Raw genomic sequence first — 25,819 nt, forward strand, 5'->3', positions numbered from 1 at the left:
TGCCTACTTCCCACAAAACGTTATGCCTATTCCTACCAGCATTCTTTATCCCAACCCAGTGTTCCTTGTCTTGTTTCTCCTCCAACCTTTGCCCTCTTTCCTGCCATGCCTTTTTTGAGTTATTAAGGACCATCTCTGGCTAATTGGCATGCTGGACCTGTTGGCCAAAACAAAATCACATTAGATCAGAGTAATACTAGTCAACAGTCATGTGGATTTGAAAGAAATGTTACATATATTTATCTTGGGCCCCTTCCAAGACTTTTCATATGTGTTTGTGTAATAGTTATATTTTTATGTGATCTTGCCAGAGCTCCAAAGTAGGAGCTTGGCCATTAAGTGAGGACAATCACCAGAGTGATAAATCCTGCCAAATGGCACAGTGATGCAACAGAACATGACCTCAGGTCACTTTTCTCTTGCCTCCTGTGGTTTTCTTTTCCCTCGGGCTATGTGAGTTTAGTTTTTATGTGCCATCACTTGATTCCTGTTTTCCTTTATCCATTTCTTCACTGGGTGTCTCTGTGTTTAAGCAAAATTCCAGGACCCTCAAGCCTATGCATTCCTTGTAAAGGCTAGTCATTCATGAATTCTATCAAATTAATAAGCAGTTTCTAAATCTCTAGTAGCTCCTAACCTCCTCCAGCCGCATTCTTACTCCACATACACTGTAGAGCGTGATGGTTGACAGTATGGGCTTTCATGATGGAGAAAGCCGGGTCAGAGCTCCAGGCCTGTTGTTGGTAATTATCCTTGGACAAGTTAAGTCTCCTTCAGTCTCTGCTTCCTTATTTGTGAAATGGGACTAATAGCACTGCCTCATCCGGTTATTATGGATATGAAGTGAGCTAATAAGGGATTCAGAGCTCCCAGCACATGGAGGATTCTTAGTAAATATTAACTATTATTATTATTATTACATAACCCTTTCCTACATTTTAGTTCAAATTAGAATCTATTAAAAAATCCACACTGTAATGTTCATTTCACTGATGTAAGGGCAGAACCCCCCGCCCCGAAAGAGGAGGAAGCTGTGAATAAAAGAGTTATGCCAGTGTTTCATTGGTTGATTGATTCCATTAGCAATGATGTGTTGACGGTGCACACTGTCCTAGCACAGTATCAGTGTGTTCACAAGGACATAGCAAGGGAACATTACATCCTATAGGTCATGCATGAGAAATACAAAATTGGATTCCTATCCTCAAGGGGCTTCTGTTCTTGTGGAGAAGAATAAGGCAGAAGCTAAGACTGCTCTTTATCAGAAGGTGTCAAGCACACTGTGTCTCTTAGAGGGTTCTAAAAAAGGCACGAGCAGTGTCTGCCACACAATAAACATCCCAAAAACACTAGTTGAAGGAGTGAGTAGTGAGTGAATCAGTGGGATGAGTGACGGCTGTTGACAAGAACTCTTGGTTTCCATCCAGCCCCTTTCCAGCCTCTCCCTTTGCTAAGCAGCAGTAGGCAGATTGTTGTGGAGACAAAGATCTCTGGAAATGTCGGGAACACCCAAAGGCATGTTAGTTTATAAAAGAATAGAAAGTACTAGCAACCAGCCCCAGCTTCCTCACAGCCCATCCTGTGACCTCATGCAAAGGGGAGCTCTCCAGCTCTCAGCTCGCTCCTCTTCACCCACTTCATCTTCTCAAGGAGATACACTGTGACCTCTGCTCTTACAGCTGTCATCAAAATCTGCCAGTTCCCTCAACTTAAACTTTAAGTCCTTGGGATTGTCTGAGAGATCCTCTGTAGAGAATGCAAAGGTGAGAAAACCAAGTTAAATTCCCATAAAAAAAAATAGCTGCTACCCTAGGCAGAGTGAAAGGGGAGACCTAGATGCCATTAGGTGTCTAAAAATTGGGGCTTGAAACTATTCTTACTGGGTAGGGTGGGCATTTCTAGAACCATCTCCCATAAGGATCATCATTTTTCAGTATATGTCCTTTTGCACGCGCGCACACACACACACACACAAACACACACTTGCTCAGTGTAAATACCTTTATTTTATTTTGTTTTATTTTTTATTTGATCATCTAGAATTAGGAGCACTAAGCCTCATGAGCTAGATATCTGTTTTATAGTTCTGAAGTTGATAGTAAGATGAGAACTGATATAAGAGATCTGAAGCAAAGAATGTATGGAAAGGGGGATAGGAAAATAGAAACTGATGGCTGTATATTTTTTAAATATTATTTAGGGATTTTGATCATTTTTTTAATTTACAGACAATTCACTTTTTGGTATGCAGTTCTATATGATTTCACACATACAAAGATATATGTAACTACCAATGCAAACAGGATATACACAGTTCTAGCATTTGAAAAATCTCCTTTCTGATGCCCCTTTGCAATCAACTCCCCCCATGCCACCCCTGACAGCCACTGATCTTCACTCTACAATTTTTTCTATTCCAGAATGTCGTATAAGTGAAGACATAAAATATGCAGCCTTGCTGGCTTCCTTCACTTAGTATTGTGCATTTCAGATTCAGCTGTTTTACACTTTATTCCTTTTTATTGATATGTTATATACCATTGTGGGGATGTATCACAATTTGTTTATTCATATACCCATTGAGGGACATTTGAGTTATTTCCAGTTTGGGACAATTATGAACACTATTGCTATGAACATTTACATACAGGTTTTTGTATGAACAAGAAAAAAACTCATTTCTAAGGTAATACCCAAGAAACCATAAATGGGTCATATGGTTAATATATATTTGGCTTCATATAAAATTTCCAAACTCCTGTCCAGAATGACTGTATGATTTTGCACTCCTACCCACAATGTAAGAGAGTTAGAATTGCTCTGTGTTCTTGTGAACGCATCAGCTTGTCAGGGGTCCATATTTTAGCCATTCTAAAAAGATACATCATAGTATCTCTCCTTTGGTTTGCATATCTCTATGAGATGATGTTGAGCATTTTGTCATGTGCTTATTTGCCATTGGTATGTCTTCTTTGGTAAAATGTTTATTTGGACCTTTGTCTGTTTTTTTTTTTTTTTAATTAGGTCATTTTCTTATCTTTGAGTTGTGAAAATTCCTTTACGAATCTTGAATACAAGTCCTTTGTTTCCTCCTCTTTTCTTCTCTGGAAGAGATTGCATGTAATTGGTATTATTCTTTCTTAAATGTTTGGTAGACATCTGAGGACTGGAGGTTTTTTGTTACCATTGTTTGAGGGTTTCAATTATGAATTTAATATCTTTAACTGATATAAAACTATTCAATTCTTCTTGATTCAGTTTTGTTAATTTATGTCTTTCAAGATTTTGCCCATTTCATTTAAGTGGTCCTATTTATGTACCAGGAGTTGTTTCTGGTATTATTATCTGTTTGTCTGTGGAGTTTGTATCCCTTTTGTTGTTGTTGGTAACATAACTTCTCTCTCCCCTGGTAAAATCTACCTGGATTTATCAATTTTTTTGATCTTTTACAAAAACCAGCTTCTGGTTTCATTGCTTTCCTCAACTGTTTTACCTTTTTTTTTTTTTTCCAATTGAATTAATTTCTGTTCTTACACTTATTATTTTATTCCTTTTGTTGCCTTTGTACACATTTGGATATGCTTTTTCTAGATCCTCAAGGTGGAGTCTTAGTTATTGATTTGAGAACTTTTCTATGACCAAATAAGTGTTTCATGTATGAATTTCCCTCTAGGCGCTGCTGTAGCTGTATCTTACAAAATGTGATATGTTGTGTGTTCATTTACATTTAGTTCAACATAGTACTCAATTATCCTTGAGGCTTCCTTGTTGATCAATGAATTTCTTAGTGTGTTGCTTATTTCTGAACATTAAGAAAGTTTCTTCCTGTTATTAATCTATTTGATTCTATTATGGTCAGAGAATATACCTTGTATGACTTCATTTTAAATTTTAAAAAACATATTTTGTGACCCAGAAAATGTTCTATTTTGGTGAATTTTCCATGTATACTTGAAAATAGTGTAAATATTATTGTTGATTGGGTAAGATATCTCCTAATTGTTAATTATGTAAAGTTGATTGATGGTGTTATCTTGAGTCCTCTATGTTTTGATGATTTTTTGTCTGCTTGTGCTATCAATTACTAAGAGGGGAGACTTGCAATCTCTAATAGTAATTGTGTGTTTGTCTCTTCTTTTAGTTCTATCAGCTTTTGCTTCATCTATATCGAAGTTCTGTTATTAGGTACATACATGTTTAAGGTTGCCATATCTTCTTGGTGAGTTGACTTTCTTTATTATTATGTAATATTTCTCTTTATCCCTGATACTTACTTTGTTCTGAAGTCTATTTTGGCTGATATTAACATATCCACTCATTTTATTTTGAGTAGTGTTTGCATGGCAAGTTTAGCTTTTCTATCTTTTTAATTAAATCTCCAGTTTTTAATAGATGCAATTAGATTATCTATATTTAGTGTAAGTATTGATATTGGATTCAGGAAGACCATTTTACTATTAATTTTCAGTTTATTGTTTCCCTTTCCTGCCTTTTAGATTATTTAAATATTTCTTGCCATTCCACTTTAACTTTTCTCTTGGCATTTTTCTGTACCTCTTGGTATAATTAAATAGTTGTTTTTTTAGAGGGTTAAAATAGGTAACACTTATAGTTAGTAGTTAATCCATTTCAAGTGAAGCACATAAAACTTACAACTATATAAATCACTTTATGCTTGATTCTTTATGTTGCAATTGTCATATTATTAAATCTATTATATCAAAAACTCAGGCTGGGGATATAGGATATAGCTCAGTTGGTAGAGTGTTTGCCTTGCATGCACAAGGCCCTAAATTCAATCCCCAGCACTAAAAAAAAAAAAAAAAAAAAAAAAAAAAAAAAAAAAAAAAAAAAAACCAAATGATCAATATATCAAATCTCACCAGATATGTAACAATTTTTGCTTTCAACAGTTATACAAAAATATTGATATTACCTCATTTGCGTATTATCCTTTCATTTAGGTCTTGCTAATCTCTATATGGTTCCAATTTTAGTATATGTGCTGCCAAAGTGAGCACTAAAAATGTTTTTTCAATGCTTTTCTAATAAAGAATATAAAAATTTTGCATCAAGTTTGTGAAATAATCAGTTAAAATGAGAAATCCAATGTTTTTATTGACTAACCAATTATGTTTTGACAGTAAAGGGTACAAAAAAAGTCTTTTATCATCTTGGACTAAAGCATAATATATAATTAAAACTAGAAATAGGCACAGAAATAGTTGATAGCCAATGCAGGCTTTTGGGGGGGGCAACAAAAGGTTTATAAAGTCAGTGCTCTCAGTTATCTGCAGATATACAAATCATAGGTATTTTCTAGAAATTGTGATTAAAAGGGAACAGTAGATAGCTGGAGAAGATAAAGCGAAAGTTAACTCTGCCAGGTTTGAGATCAAGGAAAGGAAGGTCAGACCACACATGGCTTAGATCATAGCCAAGAATATGATCTATAAAATTCCTATAAAGCATTTTTCATTTAAAAAAACCCTCAAAGGCATTTTATGCTTGTAATTTTATTTTCTTCTACTGCATTGCTATTACGAATGTTGTCCACATGCCAGCTCAGGGCAATGATTGCGCATCAGACATTGAATGCATAGCCTCCCTCTCAGCCTTGGTCCTTCCCTGGAGTATGTAGTCATTGGCTTGGAATGAACAGCTGTGAAGGTGACTGTTTATCTAAAGGCTTTGGTGATGTAAGCCTGAAACCAAGGAGAAGGGAAGCAATTAAATCTCACCTTGATTAAACTGTAGTGTACCCAAGGGTTGCAAGTGGGGCTTGGTGACACTTTCTTCAGTAATTTGCACATGGATTCCATAGAGAAACCGCCTGCCATAAATGGTGGTCTGGACATTTTGTCCACTACTCTGTCAGATGTCTGACCATTCAGGAAGTTTCAGCCAAAATGCTTTTTGCTTCATGATGCCTTTTCTCCCTATCATCCTAACCATGATAAATAGTCTATCTACATGCCAACCCATATAGCCTCTCTGTGTTAGCCACCTCTCTCCATCATTATGCAAAATATCTAAGATAGATCAACTGAAAAAGAGGAGAAATTTATTTTGGCTTATAGTTTTGGAGGTTTTAGCCCATGGTCTCTGTTCCTTTGGGCCTGTGGCAGCAGAGTTCATCCTGGTGGGAGCTTGGGTTAGAGGAGGTTCACAAAAAGAGAGAGAAGAAAGTCAGGGCCCCATGATCCCCTCTGAGGGGAGCCTCCAGTGATCTACCTTCTCCCACTAGACCCCACCTCTTAAAGGTTCTCCCACTTCCCAATAGTGTCAAGATCTAGGGACGAAACCTTTAACACATAGGCCTTTGGGGGACATTTCAGATCCATAGCACCCTCCATCTGCCCTATCATATGGCAGCCTTGGTTTTCCTTTTGTGTGAATATTATTCTGAAATGGATTTTAATCTCCATTAAGATCAGGCCTAGCCAGCCACGGTGGTGCATGCCTATAATCCCAGCGGCTCTAGAGGCTGAGGCAGGAGGATGTGAGCCTCAGCCAAAGTAAGCAACTCGGTGAGACCCTGTCTCTAAATAAACTACAAAATAGAGCTGGGGATGTGGCTTAGTGGCCTAGTACCCCTGAGTTCAATCTCTGGTACCAAAACTAAAAAAAGTTTTTAAAAATATCAGGCCTATGTTTTGTTTCCCTCAAGTGACCTACACATACGTACTACGTTTGAGAGAAGCAGTTGATAGAGTATTTGAGAGCTGAGGTTGTCTGCCTTTGAATTCTGACTTTGCCATTTCCTAGCTGAATGGCTAGGGGCAAGTTACTTAAACACTCCATGCCTCAGTTTCCCCACTTGTCAAATCAGGCAAATAACACTCTTTGTAAAGATTAAATAAGTAAAGACATGTAAAGTGCTCAGCATATTTTTCTGACACATAGTAAATACTATTACTTGTTTTTCTTGTTAAGCAATTAGTGTTTTTATCATAGAGAGAGAAACTGTGAAACAGTATATATTTATAAGTAAGGCAAGACAGAACACAAATGAAATTAACTAAAGAGAAGGTAAAGAAAATAAAAAGTTGACCAGACTCCAGGTGCAAAGACTTAGCAACTATTTTTAAAAGAAACAAAGGGTAGGAATGTATATTGGTACAATTACTTTAGAAAACCATACCCAAGTGTTTATCAAGAACATTTTCACACTCTATGAGTCAGCAATCCCACTTATAAGTATATTTACAAGAGAAAAGCATCCACACATCCATTGAAAGGATATTTGATAGGTAGAATGCTCACAGCACAAGTATCCATGGTATTCATTAACTGGAAACTATGCAAATATTCATTAACAGAAGAATGGATGAATAAGTTTGCAGCAGTAAAAAATGAATGATCTACAACTACACACAGCACAATGGATAAATCTCACCAATGTAACAACGAACAAAAGAAGCCAGCACCAAGATTCCAGGCAAAAGTACCCCAGCTGATGAGAAATAGAGAGGAGAGAGGAATTTCTGGAGTGTAGTTAACCTTTCATTTCTTCATCTGGTGCTGGTTACATGGGTGGGTAAAAATTCATTAAAATGTACACCTATAATATGTGCATTTTCCCAGTATGTGTAGTACTTCACACACACACACACACACACACACACACACACACACAGAATAGAAATGGAATAAGGATAGCAAAGGCAGGGAGGAAAAGAAGAGAAGAGAAAGGAAGGGGGTGGGGGTGAGGGGAGGAATGTAAAGGGGAAGGACAAAAATAATCCAGAACGTGGAAAGACATGGATCCTTGGCTCTGGTCGCCCCCGCGGCAGCACCTGACCCGGTTGGCTCACCCCTCTGCCTTACATGCCACTCCTGCCTTGCAGTCTATTTGCTCAGCCCGAGGATGAGGATGGCAAATGACCTGTATTAGGGGTCTTCTCTTCTTCGTTCCCCCACTTCTCCTGCCTGCCCTAAGCCTCTCTAGGAAGAACTTTCCAAGTGGGTAGTTCAGGTAGTGGAGTAACTTGAAGGAGCTATGCTAAATGAAAAACATAAAACAAGAGTCCCCTCCCCTCCCTTCCTTTCCCCTTCTGCTAACCTTTTTTTTTTTTTTTTTTTTCCTTCCTCTTCTCCCCCATTCCCTCTCCCTCCCTTCTTTATCCTCCCGGGGACATCCTCCTGTGGGGAACTCCTTCAGTGGCTCTCATCGCTCGGGGTCGTGGGGCGGTGCCGGAGCTCCCAAGGTGTCCCCCCCCCCCCGCAGTCCCCGCCCGTACTGACCCCGCCCCCCGGCCTCTGGCTATTTTGGGCGCGTTGGCCGCAGCGGCGGGATAGCTGACAGTCGCGGATCCTGTGACACCTCCCGGCAGCCCCGCACTTGTTGCTCCCAGGACCTGTTGTCACCCCTTAACCTGCCTTTCCCCTCAGCTCCCTGCCCCCTCCTGGATTCAGCCCTTTTCATGTGATCACCTAGGACACAGATCTCTCGACACCGACTGCCTCAGCTAGGGAAATAGATGCTTTAAAAAAAAAAAAAAAAAAAAAAAAATTCCCGCTGGGCAGGAGCAGAAGCGGCGGAGCTTTGGCCCGGGAGCTGCAGAGGTGGCGCCTCTCCGGCTCGGGACGGTGGCCCCAGGCGCCGACGGCATGACAGACTCGGCCACAGCTAACGGGGACGACAGGGACCCCGAGATCGAGCTCTTCGTGAAGGTAGGTCGCCGTCCGCGCTCCCGCAGCACCTGCAGCGCCTCCAGCCGGGCTCCTACTGGCGCAGGCTCACGTGCCAGGGCGCGGATCGCGCTAGGACTCTGTACCCTCCCTAGGGAAGGCAGTCCCGGGCCCTTGAGGTCCCTGCACGACCTATCTGCAGGTCAGCGCCTGGCTTCGGGGCTCCAGGGCGGAATGGAGTGAGGGGCAACGTGGCAGGTGGTTGTCTTCTTGGAGAGTTGTCCCGCAGTTTGTCAAACCTGCTGCAGGATCCGCGGTCATCACTGCCAGTCCGGTCCTCCCCAGCGGGATTTTGACTGGTCTTGAAGGACGTCTGCAGGTGTAGGGACATGGCAGGAACCTGGCTGAACCCACCCACAACCCTTTCTTCTACAAGAGAGAGGAGGAGGGAAGAGAGAGAAAAGGAAATATTGTTGATAGAATATTTGATATGATGTTGGTGATATTTTGGCCAAGCAAAAATAACATTTCTTCAAATCCTCTTCCTCGCTTTACTCAGAGCCACCAAAATCAAAACGAAGGAAATGAAGGTGATTTCTTGGTTTGTGACTTAGAGAGCAGAAAATGAACACCCCATTCCCTGAAGTTATTATTACTATCATAATCAACATTATATAGGGGACTCGGGAAACGCTAAGCGTTTGGTGAGGGGAAACCTCGCGGTCAGACTGGGATAAAGGAGCGCAGTGCAAAATTAAATTAAGCCGCCTTGCTCCTTGGACAGTAGCAGTTCATGTCAAAGCTGCTGTACTTCATTTGCAACCTGTAGGAGGAAGGAAGGAGGCTGCGGCAGCCAGCGTTTCCCCGTGCCCCGATGCAATGAGAAAGAAACATTTGATCAGTCCTCAGTGCCGACACTGCAGAAGCCGGGAAACCTGAGGCCGAAGGAGAGTGGCCTCCAGGGCCAACAGAAAGAGTCCTCAGGACTTGGGGGAGGGGAGTCTCCAAGCTGCCAGAGCACAGAGACCTTTCACAGTGGGGGATAAACTTTCTGAATGCAAAGTTTCTCCGGAAATATTCCGATAGCTGAGCAGAGGAGTCCTTGGTGCTGGGGGAGGATATGGGGTGGTTGTTTCCCCCAAATGGTTCTCCTTTGCAAGCCGGTTAAATAGGATTTTGTTTGTTTGTTTGATTGTTTGTTTGGGAGAAAGTTTCAGGTGGACGTAAACCTGATAACAATCTTTTGGTCTCTGCTACCTTTGTAATCCAAAAACGTATTCATATGACCAGTTGTGATTTATTGCATGCTTTCGAAGTGATCTGTCTCCGATGTCCCAGCCTATTACAAAAGTTTTTCCTGCTGGGTTTTAAACTGTTTATGTTTCTTTTTCAAAATTACACCTCTCATTTGGTGACACTTGTTTTCCTCAGCCTAGTCTCTCCCCAGGATGCCCTCCTTTGATTTCTAGATCCCCTCTAGGCAGGATTTCCAATCTGGCAGAGCCAGGTAGGAAAGAGGTCACATCCCCTCCCAGGCTGGGCAGTGTTGAGCCATGGGAGTGGTAAGGGGGCACCCTGAACCCCAGAGTTCAGGCTTGCAGCCCAGAGGATGAATAGGCAGAGCTTTCACAAAGCGATGAGTCTTGGGCTCTCCTTAAGAAAGCTATTCTAGGACTTACTCAGATTCCCTAGGAGGCGGTAGCTTCAAGGTGTCAAGTTCCTGAGAGATATTTGAAACACAAATTGGTTCTTTAGAGGCAAAGGAGCCCTTTGCCCTACTGCTCCTTGTGGAGACCGATGGTACCTGCACCTTTGGAATTTCATGTTGGCACCTTTGGAGATTTATATGAAAAGCTCACTTCTCAGATCCCAGTGCCCACTCAAAGAATTCTAAAATGTTTGTGTTGTCATTCCACCACCACCCCCAAAGGAAAGCAATCCACAAGAGTCAAGCAGATCCTTCATGGCCACTCCAAGACCAGAATGTTGGAGGGAACAAAAAAGGGTGTCCTCCCACCCTTTTTCTTTTCTTTCTTTCTTTTTTTTCTGACTTTTGTTTAGTGTTACCACTTACAGGGTCAAATAGAAGCTGGAAATATTGTGAACTAAAGTTGCTGTCCAGGCCTTGGACTATGTTATTTTAGGGAAGCAATATCCTGATTTGAGAATTGGACTTTTCCCAAGTTTGAAGTCTCTGGAAGCTGTAAGATGCCCATTAAAAGAAAGCCTTTCTTGCAGATGGTGTCAGGTAACCAAAGTGCTTTCTGCAGGTCAGGGCCTGTGGGTTTCTATGAAGTCTCCCAGGCACAGCAGGCTCCACCCACAGGTGTGGTGTTGGTCATTTTCAATACTCTCTTAAAGGATCCCCAACTTAGCCCGCCTGCTGAGTCCACCATTCTAAATCAAGATGAGCTTGATTTAGAATCAAAAAGCTCATGCAGTGAGCTTCAGGGACATGTGATCCTCTCCCCTATCAGTTGATAGTCATTATCTGTTACTAATACTGATAATAATATTAATGATAATAATAACAGCAAACAGCAGCATTTAGGACTTGTGCAGCAAGTTTATATATCTTATCTCATTTGATCCTCAACATTCTCATTTATGAGGATTGATTCGCTGATGTGAAAAAATGAAGCAGGCTCATAAACCTGACTCACAGGGAGCTTGTGAGGCTTGGTGTTGTCAGAGCATTTGGTGAGCTGCAGTTTGCTCTCTATGTAACAGTCCAGGGAAATCAGAATGAGGATCAGTCCCATTTTATACAACACACTAGCTCAGAGAGGGTATGTGAAATGCCCAGAGATAGACAGCAAACAGCATTAAGATTCAGTCCTTAAACATAGCAGCTCAGAATCTAAACTTCCTGTTCTTTTCCAAATGCCAGTATGTCAGTCCTTGCACCTTATTTTGACAAGTTCAGCTTTTAAATGTCATCCGTGAAGATGATGATTTATAATTTGCTAATCTGTCCTAATGTGTTTACAAAATTCTGTCAAGGAAACTGCCATGCTCTCTAAATTCCAATGAACATTCCAACTGGGATTTAAAAAGATAGTTTCCTTACATCTTTAGTTTCTTAATTTATATTGAAGAAGGTTAGATCAGATACACTCTGATTCTGTGAGTAGGGCAAAGATATGGAGACATGGGATCTAGAGTTCAAGTTTTATCTCTGCCTCTAATTAGCTAAATAACTCTAAATAAATTATTTAATTTTTATGAGCCTTTACAGCAACCCCACCCCACTCCTTAAAACAAGAGATAGTTATAAATAAGGTGAGCAGATAACTCATTGTCCAAACCAAAACAGTTTGGAAGTAAAAGAAATAATTGGTCTGGGACAACATATATAACCCAGGATTATTTGGGGGTAAATCAGGATGTATGATCACTCTGGTTAGGAAAATACAGTCACCAAGGATTTGTTATGAGATTCTAAGATAACATATAAGTACATAAGTTGAATATTGCTATAAACACCTTGACTGCAGTCATGATGCGAGTAAGGTGGCAGGTGGAACTGTTCTCGGTCGGTCTGCAGATCCCTGATTTGCCTTGGGGAACAAAGCCCTGGCTCTTTCCTTACTCACAGGGATCGGAAATCAATGAGATCATATGAAGCTTGGACTTTGATCAGAAAAAGAAGGCAACAGATTAGAGACTGCATAATGGCAGCAAGGGTGGTTTATTGCAAGATAAAACGAGCAAGGAAGTAAAAGCAAAACAGAAAGCAATTGGGAAGACAAACACAGGATGTGCTGAGTATGTTAGATCAAGGTATTGCCTCCACCACTTTCAGTCGAATCCCTAGACCCCAGACGCAGAAAGCCACTGAAGCAATGTGACCATGGTGAACAAATTCCCTACAAACCTCTCCTGGGGCCAGGAATCTGGATTTCAACAAAAGCCAGTGGCTCTCAACCTTGACTACATATTCATATTATTTAGGGGATTTTAAAACTCTTGATGCCAGGCTGTTCCCTGGGCCAATTACATGGGAGTTTCTGTGGGTGGAGCCCAGAAGTGGATTTTCACCTCCACCCCTGGGTGACTCCAGTCTGCAGCTTGGTGGAGAGCCTCTAAGGCATCATGAGAGGTGGGGCTGATGGCAGGCAGCTTCTGCCACAACTGAAGTCGGTGGCCTTGCTGGTGTAGATTAATGTCCCAAACTTCTAACGGCTTCAGGGCATCATGGTCAGGAGTGTTGATAGCTCAACCCAGTTGGTACTCAGTTAACAAATGCTGACGGACCAGTAAGCCCTATCCACAGAACTCTAGAACAATCAGTGCATGGGGTCGGTCTAGTCAAATAATCATCCGTTCAGTGTGGGGGAAATAAAAACAAGTCCTTCTGATTGTCTGATGGAAATGACTAGTATTTTCCTTTACCAAGTGACTCCAAAAGCCCTGACAGTGGTATGGGGTGCAAGTCAAACATGAGTCCCCATGATGTGGTCATCTGATTTCCAGAACAGACAGGATCAAATTTTGTCATGTTCCCTCTGTGTGCCCAAGCTGCTCTGTCTGCCTGGTCACCTTGGGCAGCTCACCTAAGCATGAGCTCATCCAGTTTTTAAAGCTTTCTCCATCCCACTAAGCAACTGTGTTTTTCTTTCCCACCATCTCCAGGTTTTGACTTGCAGTTAATGACCCAATACACAAATCTACCTGCCCTGCTATGTCATTGAGTGCTTCCTTTCCAGTAATATATCCACAGAGTGCTAGTGTCCAAGGTCAAAGATGCTCACTCAGGTGCTGTGGCAGAGTGTGGGAGTGGCTGTATGTCTGCAGTGGTGCTAGTTCCTGCCTCCCTGCTGAGCTGTGTGTCTCTCTGGGTATTCTTTGGCTCTCTCCAATCAGGGCAAAGAGTGTCAGTTTAGATAGTCAGGTCAAAACTCTTCATTCTTGGTTTCCTTTGACTTACCAAGTGCTGGTCCTATGCTAGCATTATAAGAGTGTGACATTGGGTGTTAAGCTGTGGCTTTTCAATTGTGTGAGCTGCTACAGACTGACATCTCTGGACCAGTTTCCTAGCAGTGCAATGCTAATAACAGTAGTACATATCTCTTGGGGTCAGTTTGAGCATAGAATGAGCTGCATATGAATCTAGGGTATATGAAGGGCTCTTCTATAGCCCCATGTATCCTAATCAGTGAAAGCAAAGTCCTTGGCTTTCCCTCCCTTGATGTGTAGAAGCAGTCAGAGCTTAGGCCCACCTGATCCTGTCTCACTGCTGGAATCAGAATGCAGACCAAGGGCAGCTAGGGCACAAGTTAGCCATCACTAGCTCTGATTGCCTCAGACTGAGCTGGAGGGCAGCAAAAGCAACTGTCAGAGCTAATGCAGTTGGTGTGACCACAGGGCCAGTGCAGGTGTGACCACAGGGCCAGTGTAGATCCCCGACCCATCATTGGATTCTGGAACTTGATTCCTCCCGTCATTTACTCCCTTATCCAAGGAATCTTTCTCATAGCTGTGTCCTCTGGGGATATTAGTTCCCTTTTTTTTGTCACTGGACACTGGGGGAGACTTCCCAGGCTCACCTGAGAACTGCCAATAACTTGGGTGAGAAAGAAGATTCTGGAGTCTGGGGGTTTCTTTGCAGGTCTTCCCACTGTCTCACCAACAACTTCCTAACTGTACATATGCACAGGGGCTTTCAGAGAAAATAGACTATGAGCTTCCTGAAGACGTGGGTCTGTGGAAGGGCTCTCTCCATTCAGACATCCTGAGGGGTCTGCTCTAATTATCAGAGAAATTTCTTTTCTTCTTCTTTTTTTTTTTTTTTTCATTTTTAGTTATACACGACAGTAGAGTATAATTTGACTTATTTATATAAACATGGAGTATAACTTATTCTAATTAGGCTCCCAGTCTTTTTTTTTTCTTTTTGGTGTTGGAAATTGAACCCAGGGGTGCTTAACCACTGAGCCACGTCCCCAGCCCTTTTTTGGATTTTATTTAGAGACAGGGTCTCTTTGGGTTGTCTAGGACCTCGCTAAATTGCTGAGGCTGGCTTTGAACTCGAGATCCTTCTGCCTTAACCTCCCCAGCTGGTGGAATTATAGGTGTATGCTACCTGGCCCAGCTAGTGTGGTTGTACATGTAGAGATTCACTCTGGTGTATTCATATGTGAACAGAGGAAAGTTCTGTCAGAATCATTCCACTGTCTTTCCTATTCCTCTCCCCGTGCCCTTCCCTTCATTCCCCGTTGTCTAATCTGCTGAAATTCTATCCCCTCACCCTTCATGGTGTGTTAGCAACCACATATCACAGAGAACACTCAGCCTTTGGTTTGGGGGCATTGGCTTATTTCATTTAGCATGATAGTCTCTAGGTCCATCGATTTACCAGCAAATGTCATTCTTCATTATGGCTGAGTAATATTCTATAGTGCATAAACCACATCTTCTCTATCCATTCATCTGTTTAAGAACACCTAGATTGGTTCCATAGCTTAGCTACTATGAACTGAGCTGCTATAAACGTTGATGTGGCCATAACAGTATAGTATGCTGATTTTAAGTCCTCTGGGTATATACCAAGGTGTGGGATAATGGGTCAAATGGTGGTTCCCTTCCAAGTTTTCTGAGGAATCTCCACATACTGCTTACCAGAGTCATTGCACCAATTTGCAATCCCACCAGCAATGTATGAGTGTGCCTTTTTCCCCACATCCTCGCCAACCTTTATCGTTACTTGTATTCTTGATAATTGCCATTCTGATAGGAGTGAGATGAAATCTCAGTGTGGTATCGGAGATATTTCTTTGCCAGCCACCTGAGTGACCATCTACTTTGGAAACTTACATTTTCCTTTAGGGAGTATCTGAGTTCTGAAATGTAAAATTCACTAAGGGTAAATGAAACAGTCTGCTGTCAGAACTGAAATGAATCTTTCCCTCTAAAAAGAAATGGAGTTGTCAACCTCTGAAAAAACCCTCTAGCTCTGCTGACATGGGAAGATTTTTTTTTTTTTTTTTTTTTTTTTTGAGACAGAGTCTCATTAAATTGCTGAGGGTCTGGCTAAATTGCCTAGGCTGGCCTTGAACTTGCGATTCTCTTGCCTCAGCCTCCTGAGTCACTGGGATTATAGGTTATGTACCACTGTGCCCAACTGGCACAGGAAGATTCTTTGAATCATATTTTTTTTTTTGTAGCACTGATAATACACAATGGAGATATGATTCTCAGTTTTCAAAGCATGAAAATGACAGTAAATCTTTACATGCCCAGGCCCTGCCCCCCAAGAGATTGAGATTTAAGAGGTTGGGGTCAGGCTAGGGCAACTGTATCCTTATGAAGCTACAGGAGGTCATTCTGAGATTTGTCAAAGACTGAAAACCAGTGGTCAGACCCTGGGTAAAAAAGACTGTGCTAGGCAGTATGGCATCAAAGGGGCAAGAGGAGCTCCAGGCCCCGCTTGAAGCATGTATTTCACAGGATGGAGGAGGTTGAGGCAAACAGACTTACAGACTGTCCTCAGACAAACCAGGAAAGGAAGGAAAGGAATGCTTTTGACCCTCTCTCTCTATCTCTATCTGCTCTTCTTCCCTTGAAGTTTTTTTTTTTTTTTTTTTTTTAATAATGTAGGAGTGACAAACAATTTAAAAGCTATGCAGAAAAGAGATACTAAAAAGATAAAGAAATTAGGGAGTTAGGAGTTAGAGGATTGAAGACCATCAATTGGCCAATTAGCAAAAAAATGTTTATGAGGCACTCACTCTGTGTCAGGCTCCCAGGGAGCCAGAGATCACAGGAAGATGGGGTCTTGGCTGTCCTGATGGCGGGTGGAGTAGAAGAGTAAAATTACAACTGGATATTAGGGCCAGTGTTCGGGTACAAAATGAGGGGTACAGATGAAGGGACAGTGTGGTCCAACTCAGGTCTCCAGGCCTAATAGAAACAGACCTGAGTTGTGCCTTTAGAATGATCAGTACCCACAGAGGTGGCTAAGACTAGAAAACCGCCTTGGGTCCAGCAAAGATGTGGGGGTAAAGAAGTTCAGACAGATTTGGCTAGAGGAAGTGGTGTATTCAAGGGAGCCATTAGAAATAAGCCACAATCAAAACAAAACGAAAAACAACAGAGGGCCATCTTGAATGGCTGGTAGGAGGCTTCTGCTCCGTCACTGGGGAGTAAAGAGAAGAGCTAAAGAGGGGAGCAGAATGATGGGCTCCATGTTGAAAAGGTTCACATGCTGGGTTGCATGATGTAATGGGAAGACCTGGATTCCAGGTCCTGCTCTGTCACATGCTAGCTTGGGGAATTTAAGTTTCCTCTCTTATGAAATGGAATCATAAAATTGTGGAATTTCTGATTTGGGCAAACCTGTAGACATCATTTGGTCTGACCTATCATTTTGGGATCCATGCTGGATGGAGCGAAGGGAGTGAGCTCAGCTGCTGCTGTAGTGGCCATGCTCACCATGACCATTAGAATTCGGAGAGCCTCAAGGAAGAGGCCCTTGAGGAGGATACTGCAATGGTCCGACCAGCAGTTCACTGTGACACCAAATAGGTTTGAGAGGCAGAATGTGCTTTGGAAGAGTCAATACAACATTAGGTACATACCTTGGGAGAGGCCTGTGCAATTTATGAAGGACACCAAAATTTAAGGGTCCGTGGTTTTGTGGTAAAATCACCTCTGGAGAGTCTAGTTTCCACACATGGAATGGTGATACTATTGGTGAGCTTGACCATCATCGTCTAAGATAAGTGGATTGAGTGCAGCTCAACTAAACTAACTGTGCTTTAAGATTCCTTTATTATAAAATCTGATGAATTTATAATAAAAATAGGACTGTGAGAAAGAGATTTCTTGATCATGAAAATAATCTATTTAGAACTGCTATGTTTGAAGCGTGGGCAGGCCAATCAGGTGCAGGTGCTCATCAGAGTACTGGAACGTCAGAACTGAGAATGAGGATTGTCAGGACAGGAGATGTGGACTTGAACTTCTGTTTAAAGCTACAGTTGAAGGAATAAGGTCCCAGAGGATGGAACATGGAGAAGGAGTAAAGAAAAAGGTCTTGTGCTTTAGTTTCCAATAAATGTCCTCCTGATACCAGCAGCTCAGAGATTAGGCTTCAACCTCTGAATTTGGGGGAAATACATTCAGACCACAGCAGATTGGATCAGGAGGCATTTCTGACAGCCAGCTGAGCAATTTGGACTTTTATTTATAATATAGAAGATTGCCTATGTCCCTACCTGCCTGTGGAGCAATTACATTTTGAAAGAGGAAAGTGCTTGCTGGTCTAAATATGGCACTCCTGCCTGCTGCATCTGAGAAGGCGAACTTTGAAGTGGGAGGTCTTCACATCATGCCGGGGTGCCCCATAGTCTGTGGCATGGAGAAGTTTGATGCTGCTGGGTGACCCTGCACCCTGTATCAACCACGGTGGACCTTAAGGTGATTTTTTTCTTTTTCTTTCTTTTCTTTTCTTTTTTTTTTTTTTTTTACTTCTGTTTATCATTCATCTATGGTAAGGCGAAAAGAAGTGAGTATCAGAGTGTGGAAACAGCAGGAGAGGTGAAGGGGGTGGGGAGTGCAGTGAATGGAGTCCAGCTGAGAGCCCATTACCTAGAATAAAGAGCCAGGGAAAACCTTGTCCCAGTTACTTTCTCTTAAGAGAGGTTGTCATGGCAACAGATAGAAGTTTCTTGATTCAGCCCAAGGCTTCTCTCGCCAAGAAGGCGCACACCTCTATTTCCTAAAGCTGACAGTGAGCAAAGGTCCAGCAAACACAGCAGGTGAAGGGGTAGGGTCTCCCTGCCTTTGATTCATTTTCATGTTTGGGTCCTGTGGCTTTGTACAGTCATAGCATAAACTCTAGGACTCACAGTGTCTTTGGGATTTGCCTCAGAAACTAAAAAAGCCATATGATTGTGACCCCTTATTATAAATGCCTCAGATCTTTCTTGTGTGGGTGAAGGGTTCTGGGTAGGGCCTGTGCTACAAAGGAAAGGGGAGTCAGGTGGGATGTGGGGAGAGCACTTATCCTTTTTCCATGAGGATAGGAGGGATCTGATCTATCTGCCAAGACTCTCATGAAGGTCAAATAACATAAAGAACACGAACCTCTTTTGTAAGTTTTCAGACTTACCCTTGTCTCCATGTTATCATCACAAGCAAGGCTTTATATTCTTTTTATGTCTTCCCCAATGCTCAGCATACATCTTCCTGTTTATAATAGTGACTCTGCTAATATTCCTTATGTTGCATCAAGGTAACCTGTGTCTGTTCCATTATTATTCATTGATTGCTTTATTTAACTGTTCCAATGCAAGGCAGGATATTGGTCAATATAGGCCATAGAATCCGGCTGCTGTAACAACCACCCGTCAACTTGTTCACACAGTAGCTCCATGAAGCATTGGTTGAGTGGTCTTCTCCACTTAGGCTCCTTCCATTCTGTAATTCTGTCACTCCCCAAGGCTGCCAACTCTTCTGCTGGGTTCTGCATTTAACCAGCACAGAGGGAAGACTAAAGGTAAAGGATCCAGCCAAGAGGTTTGCATGGCCTCTGCCTGGAAGTGGCCATATCACTTCACCCACTTTCCACAGTCCAGAACTCAATCCCATGGCTATTCTCATGTGCAAGAGAGGCCGGGAAGTGCCATCTAGCTTGTTTCCCGGGAGAGAGGGGGAAATGGGTTTGGAGAATGGCAAGTCAGCCTCTACCTCAGAAACCAAGTTATTGGTTTCCCTGTTTCCTGCCACTCCATCACCTCGGTGGCATCCCTTAAGATGGCATCCTACATGCAGCTTCTCTCACCTCGTCCACCAGGATTAGTACTATCTGCTTCAACTTCCTAGCATACTCTATTTATCATACTTGCTCCTCTGTGTCCTAGATCCAAATTCACCTGCTTCTACTTGATACTGAAGATGCCTTTCTTTTCCCAAACTTATTTCTCATATTCCCTTGAACTGGTTGCTTATGTGTCTATTCATATGTTGAAGCAAATTTTTGATACTCTTATCCTTTGAGGGAGGAAGAGATTTAATCTTTATCACATTACAAGGTAACTGGCTGGGGGCTGTGGATGGGATTTGTCTCTACAAGCTTAGGGAAAAACAAAAACAAAAACATGGGAAACCTGACCAGATCTGAGCACTTACCACCAGAACAGGATTTTTCAGCTTTGGATAGTCACATAAAAATTTCATTAAATTCCAGCCCATACATATAAATTGGACTCTTCATGGAAGGGACTCCCAGACATCTGCAATTTAACAGATGCCGCAAGTGATTCTGATGCAGGATCCAGTGAGGGGAACACTGTCCACACCTACCAGGGCCTATGAGGATATCCTGAGTCCAGACAAGTGAGGTGAATGGTGGAAACTTAAAGCATCCTACATGCACAGGAGAGGAGTTTGGTTGGTGAGTAATCTTCCAGATGCTCTCAGGTCACCCCAATGAATGGAACATTTTGGTCATCTCAAATAATGACCCTTGACCTTAGAATCTGCTCTCTGGCCTATGGAATTATAAAAACTGCAAGGCTGCTCATCCCCATTCCCAAAACATAAAATTCTCAAAGTGGAAAATGTTGGGGAAGAGATTTGAGGGAGGAAGGGGAAAGGCAGGAGAAGCAGATGGAGCTGAAGTGGCTGTGGCCTGAAGATCCAGTGTCGTTCCCCAGGCCTCTCCGGTCCTGGAGTCTCTCTGTAGTTTCAGAAGTTCCTGGAGAATCACTGGGAAACTGAATGATAACAGCGGTGGCTGTGTGCTGTTCTGAACACCTGCCTTACGTTAATTAACTTCTTGAATTCTACAGAGTCGGTCCTGGCATTCTTCCTACATTACAGATGAGGATACTGAAGCTCAGACGGAGTCTCCGGTAACTAAAGCCATAGCTAGGACATGGCAGATCCTGGTTTAACCTCTGGCCCCTGGCGTCAGGATCTGTGCTCTCTACTGCCCCATTCTACCCAGACCCCCAGCTTTATGAAGACAGAGTACCCGTGCTGGAGCAGGGGGCATTTTCCCCCCATGGCTGGCTGGAGTGAGATGACCAAGGCTCTGCCTTTTCTTAATTCTCCATAGGTCACCATGAATGGTCCAGGGTCAAGGTCAGATCTTCACACTTAGGCAAATGATGCAATTCCCAAAGAGGGTGAGTTAGAGCCTTCTAAAGACCACAAGTCTCCTTCCCTCTTCTATGTTATACTCTTTGATCAACCTCTTTGCTCTAAGAAATATGCCCCATGGGCCATTTCTAAAGTATAAATATGTTGCTCTAAATGGCTACACATGGACCCTGTGGTTCCAGTTCACATGTTAGGTAGGACTACTTCATCAAGTAGTCAGAGGCAAGCAGATCAGAAGGAGGGGCAGAAAGATCAGGAATGCTACGTGCTGCTGGGGTACAGATCTTGAGGACCATCAGGTTATGGGGGGAAGTGGTCCTTGTTGTGCACTGTGGGTTGACTGCCAAAGGCAGACCTTGTCCTCTTACCGGTTTACCCTAGAGCCGGCTCTTGATCAAAATGCTTCATCAGGATTCTGAGATAGGGTATGAAACTCATCTATGCAAGGATGAAGCCCTTGTCTTATAAGAAATTTTATGTTTATTCTAGTAGGCCCTGCCTCCATTATTAAGAATGGGAGATTATAGTAATTTTAAAAAATAGATAATTTGCCAGGGCACTATAAAAACGAAAAAAAAAATAAAAAAGAAATGATATTTAACAATGTTATTCATGCAATTCAGTGGGATCCATTGAGTTTTCATGGGATTCCAACAGCCTCAATCCTTCCCCGGGGCCAGACAGTTTTGTCTCTTACAGTGCTCCATAGCAGACTGGAGTCAAGGGTTGAGAATGCACTGGTTGGCTACACTCACGCCATGGGGTCTAGCCTTGCTGATGCCAGGCCTTTCTATGACACATGACCTAGTCAAGGATGCTGAGACCAGAGAAGTCATTATAATAAATACAACTTATTGAGCATCTACTATGCCCTAGACATTTTGCTAGGCACTGTTTAATCCGGTATTCCTAATCCTTTACAAGCAAGATCATCGGGTAGATTTATAGATGAGAAATCTGGGCTCTGACAGGTGAAGTCTTTTGCTTAGGGTCTGATGGACAGTGGCAGTTAGGATTCAAAGCCAAGTCTAACTGACTCCAAAATTTTGTAATGTATGCTAATAATTACAGATAATGCAGGTAAAGTCAAGGCGCTTGAGATATACTTAGAGCAGTTGGCCTCCCAGATGCCAGTCTCTGGTGCAGTGGGGGAAATAAGGAGGCACACGAGGTAGACACAGTTGGGACCTGGCAGAACTTGCAGTCTAAGGGTAAAGGGGACAGGGCAGCACTGGACAGCCGAAGGAACTGTGACCTAAAGGCCAGTATGAGACTAAGGGAGATCAAAGCAAGAGTTTGAGGAAGGCACCTCATTTCAGGAAGGTACCTCATTTCAGGAAGGCACTAAGCAGAGTTTTGCAGCACAGGCAGGCAAAGAATTGAAATTCAACTCCAAGGTGGGATATGAGGTGAGATACCCAGGAAAGCTCAGGTAGAGACAGGAAGACATCTACCTCTTACCTCTTTCTCCCACAGACCTGTTGCCTGGGCAGATTCCAGGGCAGGTGATAAAGGGACCTAGGTTCTATACCTCTAGCAAGACCCAGCAAGCTTCTCTTGGTACCCACCTCCCCCCAGGAGAATAGGACCTGCTGGAGAAAGGTCACAAACCAGCCCTTCTGGACCTAATCCCTGAGGACGATAAGAAGCTTATCTAGGCCTGCTGCTCCCCATAAAAGGTCTCCATCTGTGTGCCAAGGACTACTCTAGCAAGGGCGAGGCACCTTTCACTCCAGATTGGGAGATAAATGGCCCTCAGCTGGTGGGTGCTTTGGAGTGAAGGAGTGAGCACACAGCCCTCAGTCGAGGAGGAGAGTGTGGTTATCAGACACACGTAGTTGTGGCATGGGGGAGGGATGGTCCAAAAGGAGTGGTGGTGGTGGTGGGGGAAACAGACTGCGGATGGGAGGCAAAGATCACCCACATCACGGCTCTGCTCCCTGGGTGGGTGCTGATGTCCTTTTGGGGGTTCCAGGGGATAGGACAGTAACCAACTGAAAATGGTTACCTTGAAATCTCAGAGCAGATGGTTCCTCTCCTCATGCTGGCTGTTTGCTACGAAGAAATGTGTACACCATCACTTTATTATTGTATATGTACATACACATATATAATATGAATATTGAAATATGTATGCTTGTATTTCACATTTACATATATAAATAAATATGCACAGACACATATAATATATAGAATATACATATAAATTTTATATATGTATAAATGCTTTTTTCCTGAGATTTGAGGTCCAAGGCTGAAATCCGCAGTGTGTGACACTTATCATATGCTTAACCTCTGATATTTCTATGCAAATGGCATGCATATCTTTACATTTATTCCGTATCCAATAATCATCGAGTAATAGAGCAATGCAATGGAGTTTAGAAAATGTGAATTTTGGCTCTGCTTTCTTCCATTCTGTTATTTTGGACTCATAACTTGAAGAACACCTATAAATTAAAGAGATTCAATGAATTGACATCTGAGGTTCCGTTCAGCTCTAAAATTGAATCTTTGATTCTTCTCCGTAATAAGCACCTTGCAGGGCCCTGTAGGAGGTTCTAAAAGACCTCTGCTCTCAAGTTTACAGATACTAGGTGAAGAGCTCAGCTTCCAAAGCCTAGGTCAGGTCAGTTCACGTGGTAAATATTTCAGGCCTCACAAGAAATGCTGTCTCTGTCGCAGCTACCCAGCTCTGCCACTGTATTATGAAAGTGGCCACAGACAATATGAAATGATCGACTCACCTGTGTTCTAGTGACACTTTATATAGAGGTGTGGGCTGACTCCTGGCTTAGGTACCAAACTGACAGGGACTGAGCAGAGAGTGGTGTGTCCCCGAGCTGTGGGCGTGGCAACCTCAGGATCCAGTAGTAAGATGAAGCATTCTGAGTTTCTTAGAGAATGTTCCTGGCTGAATCGAAGTTATTAATAACTTTTTTTCTGCCTATGATGAAACATTAACAGAGACTGAAGCCAGGACTTTATTGCCAGGCCCATGAAAAAGTGTCTGTGGTCATGGATGCAAAACCTCACATGGGGGACCACACCTGGACAGAACTCTTTCCCTGATTCTATCACCACACTTTTGCTCTTCCTCCATCCACACTGGGGATCGTTCTGTCAAGTGATCCCCTTGGCATTTACTGCTTGGCCTGGCTTCTACCAAGCCCTGTGCTACTGCCATGCTGCCACTGGGGTGGTGCCCTGGCATCTGTGTGCTGGGACGTGGCCACCTGGCAGTGGGAAGATGCACAAGTCTTCCTGGGAACGTCACTGTATAAAAACTACAATGATTACCTCATGTCTGAATCAATTCTGCACACCAGGTGAGAGTGTGGTGTGCAGGCTGGTCAGGGAGGCCGCACACAACTGCTCCAGATTTCCTGAGAAAGGAGAAGGTTATCTTATGAGGTCACACATTCCTAATGGTGAACACTTGGGCGTGCTTTCTGCCCTTGACTTCCCTGTACCCTTGACAAGACACTTGGCCTCTCTGGGGAATTTTTCAACTATGAAACCAATTGGAACTGCGTTCCTTGAGCCTGCTGGGTCCTGACCTCAATTCAAATTGCATAAATTCATGGAATCCACTTACAGTCTCTGGCTTTTGTTGACTTTCTTTGGTTGACTTTCACAGTGACCAGTTTCACTGTGTGTGTATGTGTGCATGCACACCTAACTTCTTCATATGTAAGGCCCTAATTTTCAGTCTTCTCTTGATAGCATCTGTGAAATCCATGCTTCCTTATGCCAGCAAATTATAATAAAAGGTACTTCTGTCCTTTATTCATATGCTTTTATTTGGGGGGCATTTTCAATTTATTTCAAAGTGGACATAAATAGTAGACATTGCCCCCAGCATCATTGGTGTAGACATCTTAGGCCTTTGGTCTTCAAGACAGGACCCACGGACTGGCTTTTTAGCCCCCATTTCTTTTCTTCTTAACTTAGAAAAAATACGTTCTGTGGTTTGCAACAAAAAGCCCCGATCATTATTTCTTTAGAAAAACATTGTAAACAGAATCTTCTTTGAAGTCCATGTATACTATATTAACCATAATACCTTATTTTAGTGATTAGAAATAAACATCCTATTAGATATATAAGAACAAAAATTATTTTGGAATTCTATTAAATTCTTTGGGATGTTTTTCGTAAACATAAAAATGTAGAAACGACATCGTATTTAGGACCCATTAAGAACATGAAACTCTCTGTCTCCCTGGGCCAGCCTGGAGGAGGAAAGAGAAAGCAAGTCCTACTAAGGGAATTGTTTTTACTCCCTTTCCATCTCTTCTTGTGCCACCAAAGAAAAACTTTTCACTGAGTGAAATCAACTTATAATAATTCCTGAGAGCCTCCTTCAAAGAAAAACAATAAAATAATATCTCACATTTACTAAATACTACTTGAATTCTTTAAATGTATTTATCATTCAATTCTTTTTTTTTTTTAAAGAAAGGGAGAGAGAGTGAGAAAGAGGGAGAGAGAGAATTTTTTTAATATTTATTTTTTAGTTTTCGGCGGACACAACATCTTTGTATGTGGTGCTGAGGATCGAACCCGGGCCGCACGCATGCCAGGCGAGCGCGCTACTGCTTGAGCCACATCTCCAGCCCATCATTCAATTCTTACACAACTCTATTAAATATTATTATTTTCCCCATTGTCTAGATGAGAAACCAATAGATGAGTTGCTGGTCCAAGTTCATGCAGCTTATAAGGGTTCCTGACCTACCCTCTCCATGAAGGGTCACTGAAGGGACCAGTGCAGTCTGCCTGGGGGTTGGAAGCGAAGGAACAGTCTTCCCTGATCACTCTTGGGACTTGCTGGTATCTGTTCACATTCCCTTAGGCTTGGATGTTAATAATACACTAATAGTATCTTTTTACTATATTTAAAATTTTTTAAAAGAAAATGACTGTATATATGTATATACATGTAAACATATATACATAGATACACATCTATGTAAATCTCTCTATACACATGTATGTATATACGAGAGTGAGTGTGTGTGTGTGTGTGTGTGTGTGTGTGTGTGTGTATGGAGAGAAACAGAGAGATGGAGAG

At 42.4% G+C, this 25,819-nt stretch overlaps 1 protein-coding gene and 1 non-coding gene across 3 annotated transcripts in view; one reads left to right on the forward strand and one right to left on the reverse strand.

The window, feature by feature from the left end:
* The window catches only part of Clic5 (chloride intracellular channel 5), a 147,066-nt gene that overhangs the window by 39,606 nt on the left and 81,641 nt on the right, over nucleotides 1-25,819 (forward strand). Inside the window, exon 1 of one of the 2 annotated variants that reach the window (XM_076858627.2) lies at nucleotides 8,278-8,676. The exons of the other annotated variant lie outside the window; for it this stretch is intronic. Coding sequence (XP_076714742.1) covers nucleotides 8,614-8,676 — 63 coding nt within the window. The 5' untranslated portion in view covers nucleotides 8,278-8,613. Of the gene's footprint in view, nucleotides 1-8,277; nucleotides 8,677-25,819 lie in introns of those variants that run through there. 2 annotated transcript variants of the gene reach the window in all.
* Nucleotides 4,920-5,021, reverse strand: LOC143402649 (U6 spliceosomal RNA). The gene has a single exon (XR_013091728.1). It is a non-coding gene; the product is annotated as a U6 spliceosomal RNA (small nuclear RNA).

This window comes from Callospermophilus lateralis, chromosome 6 (assembly GCF_048772815.1).
Source record: "Callospermophilus lateralis isolate mCalLat2 chromosome 6, mCalLat2.hap1, whole genome shotgun sequence".
Lineage (NCBI taxonomy): Eukaryota > Metazoa > Chordata > Mammalia > Rodentia > Sciuridae > Callospermophilus > Callospermophilus lateralis.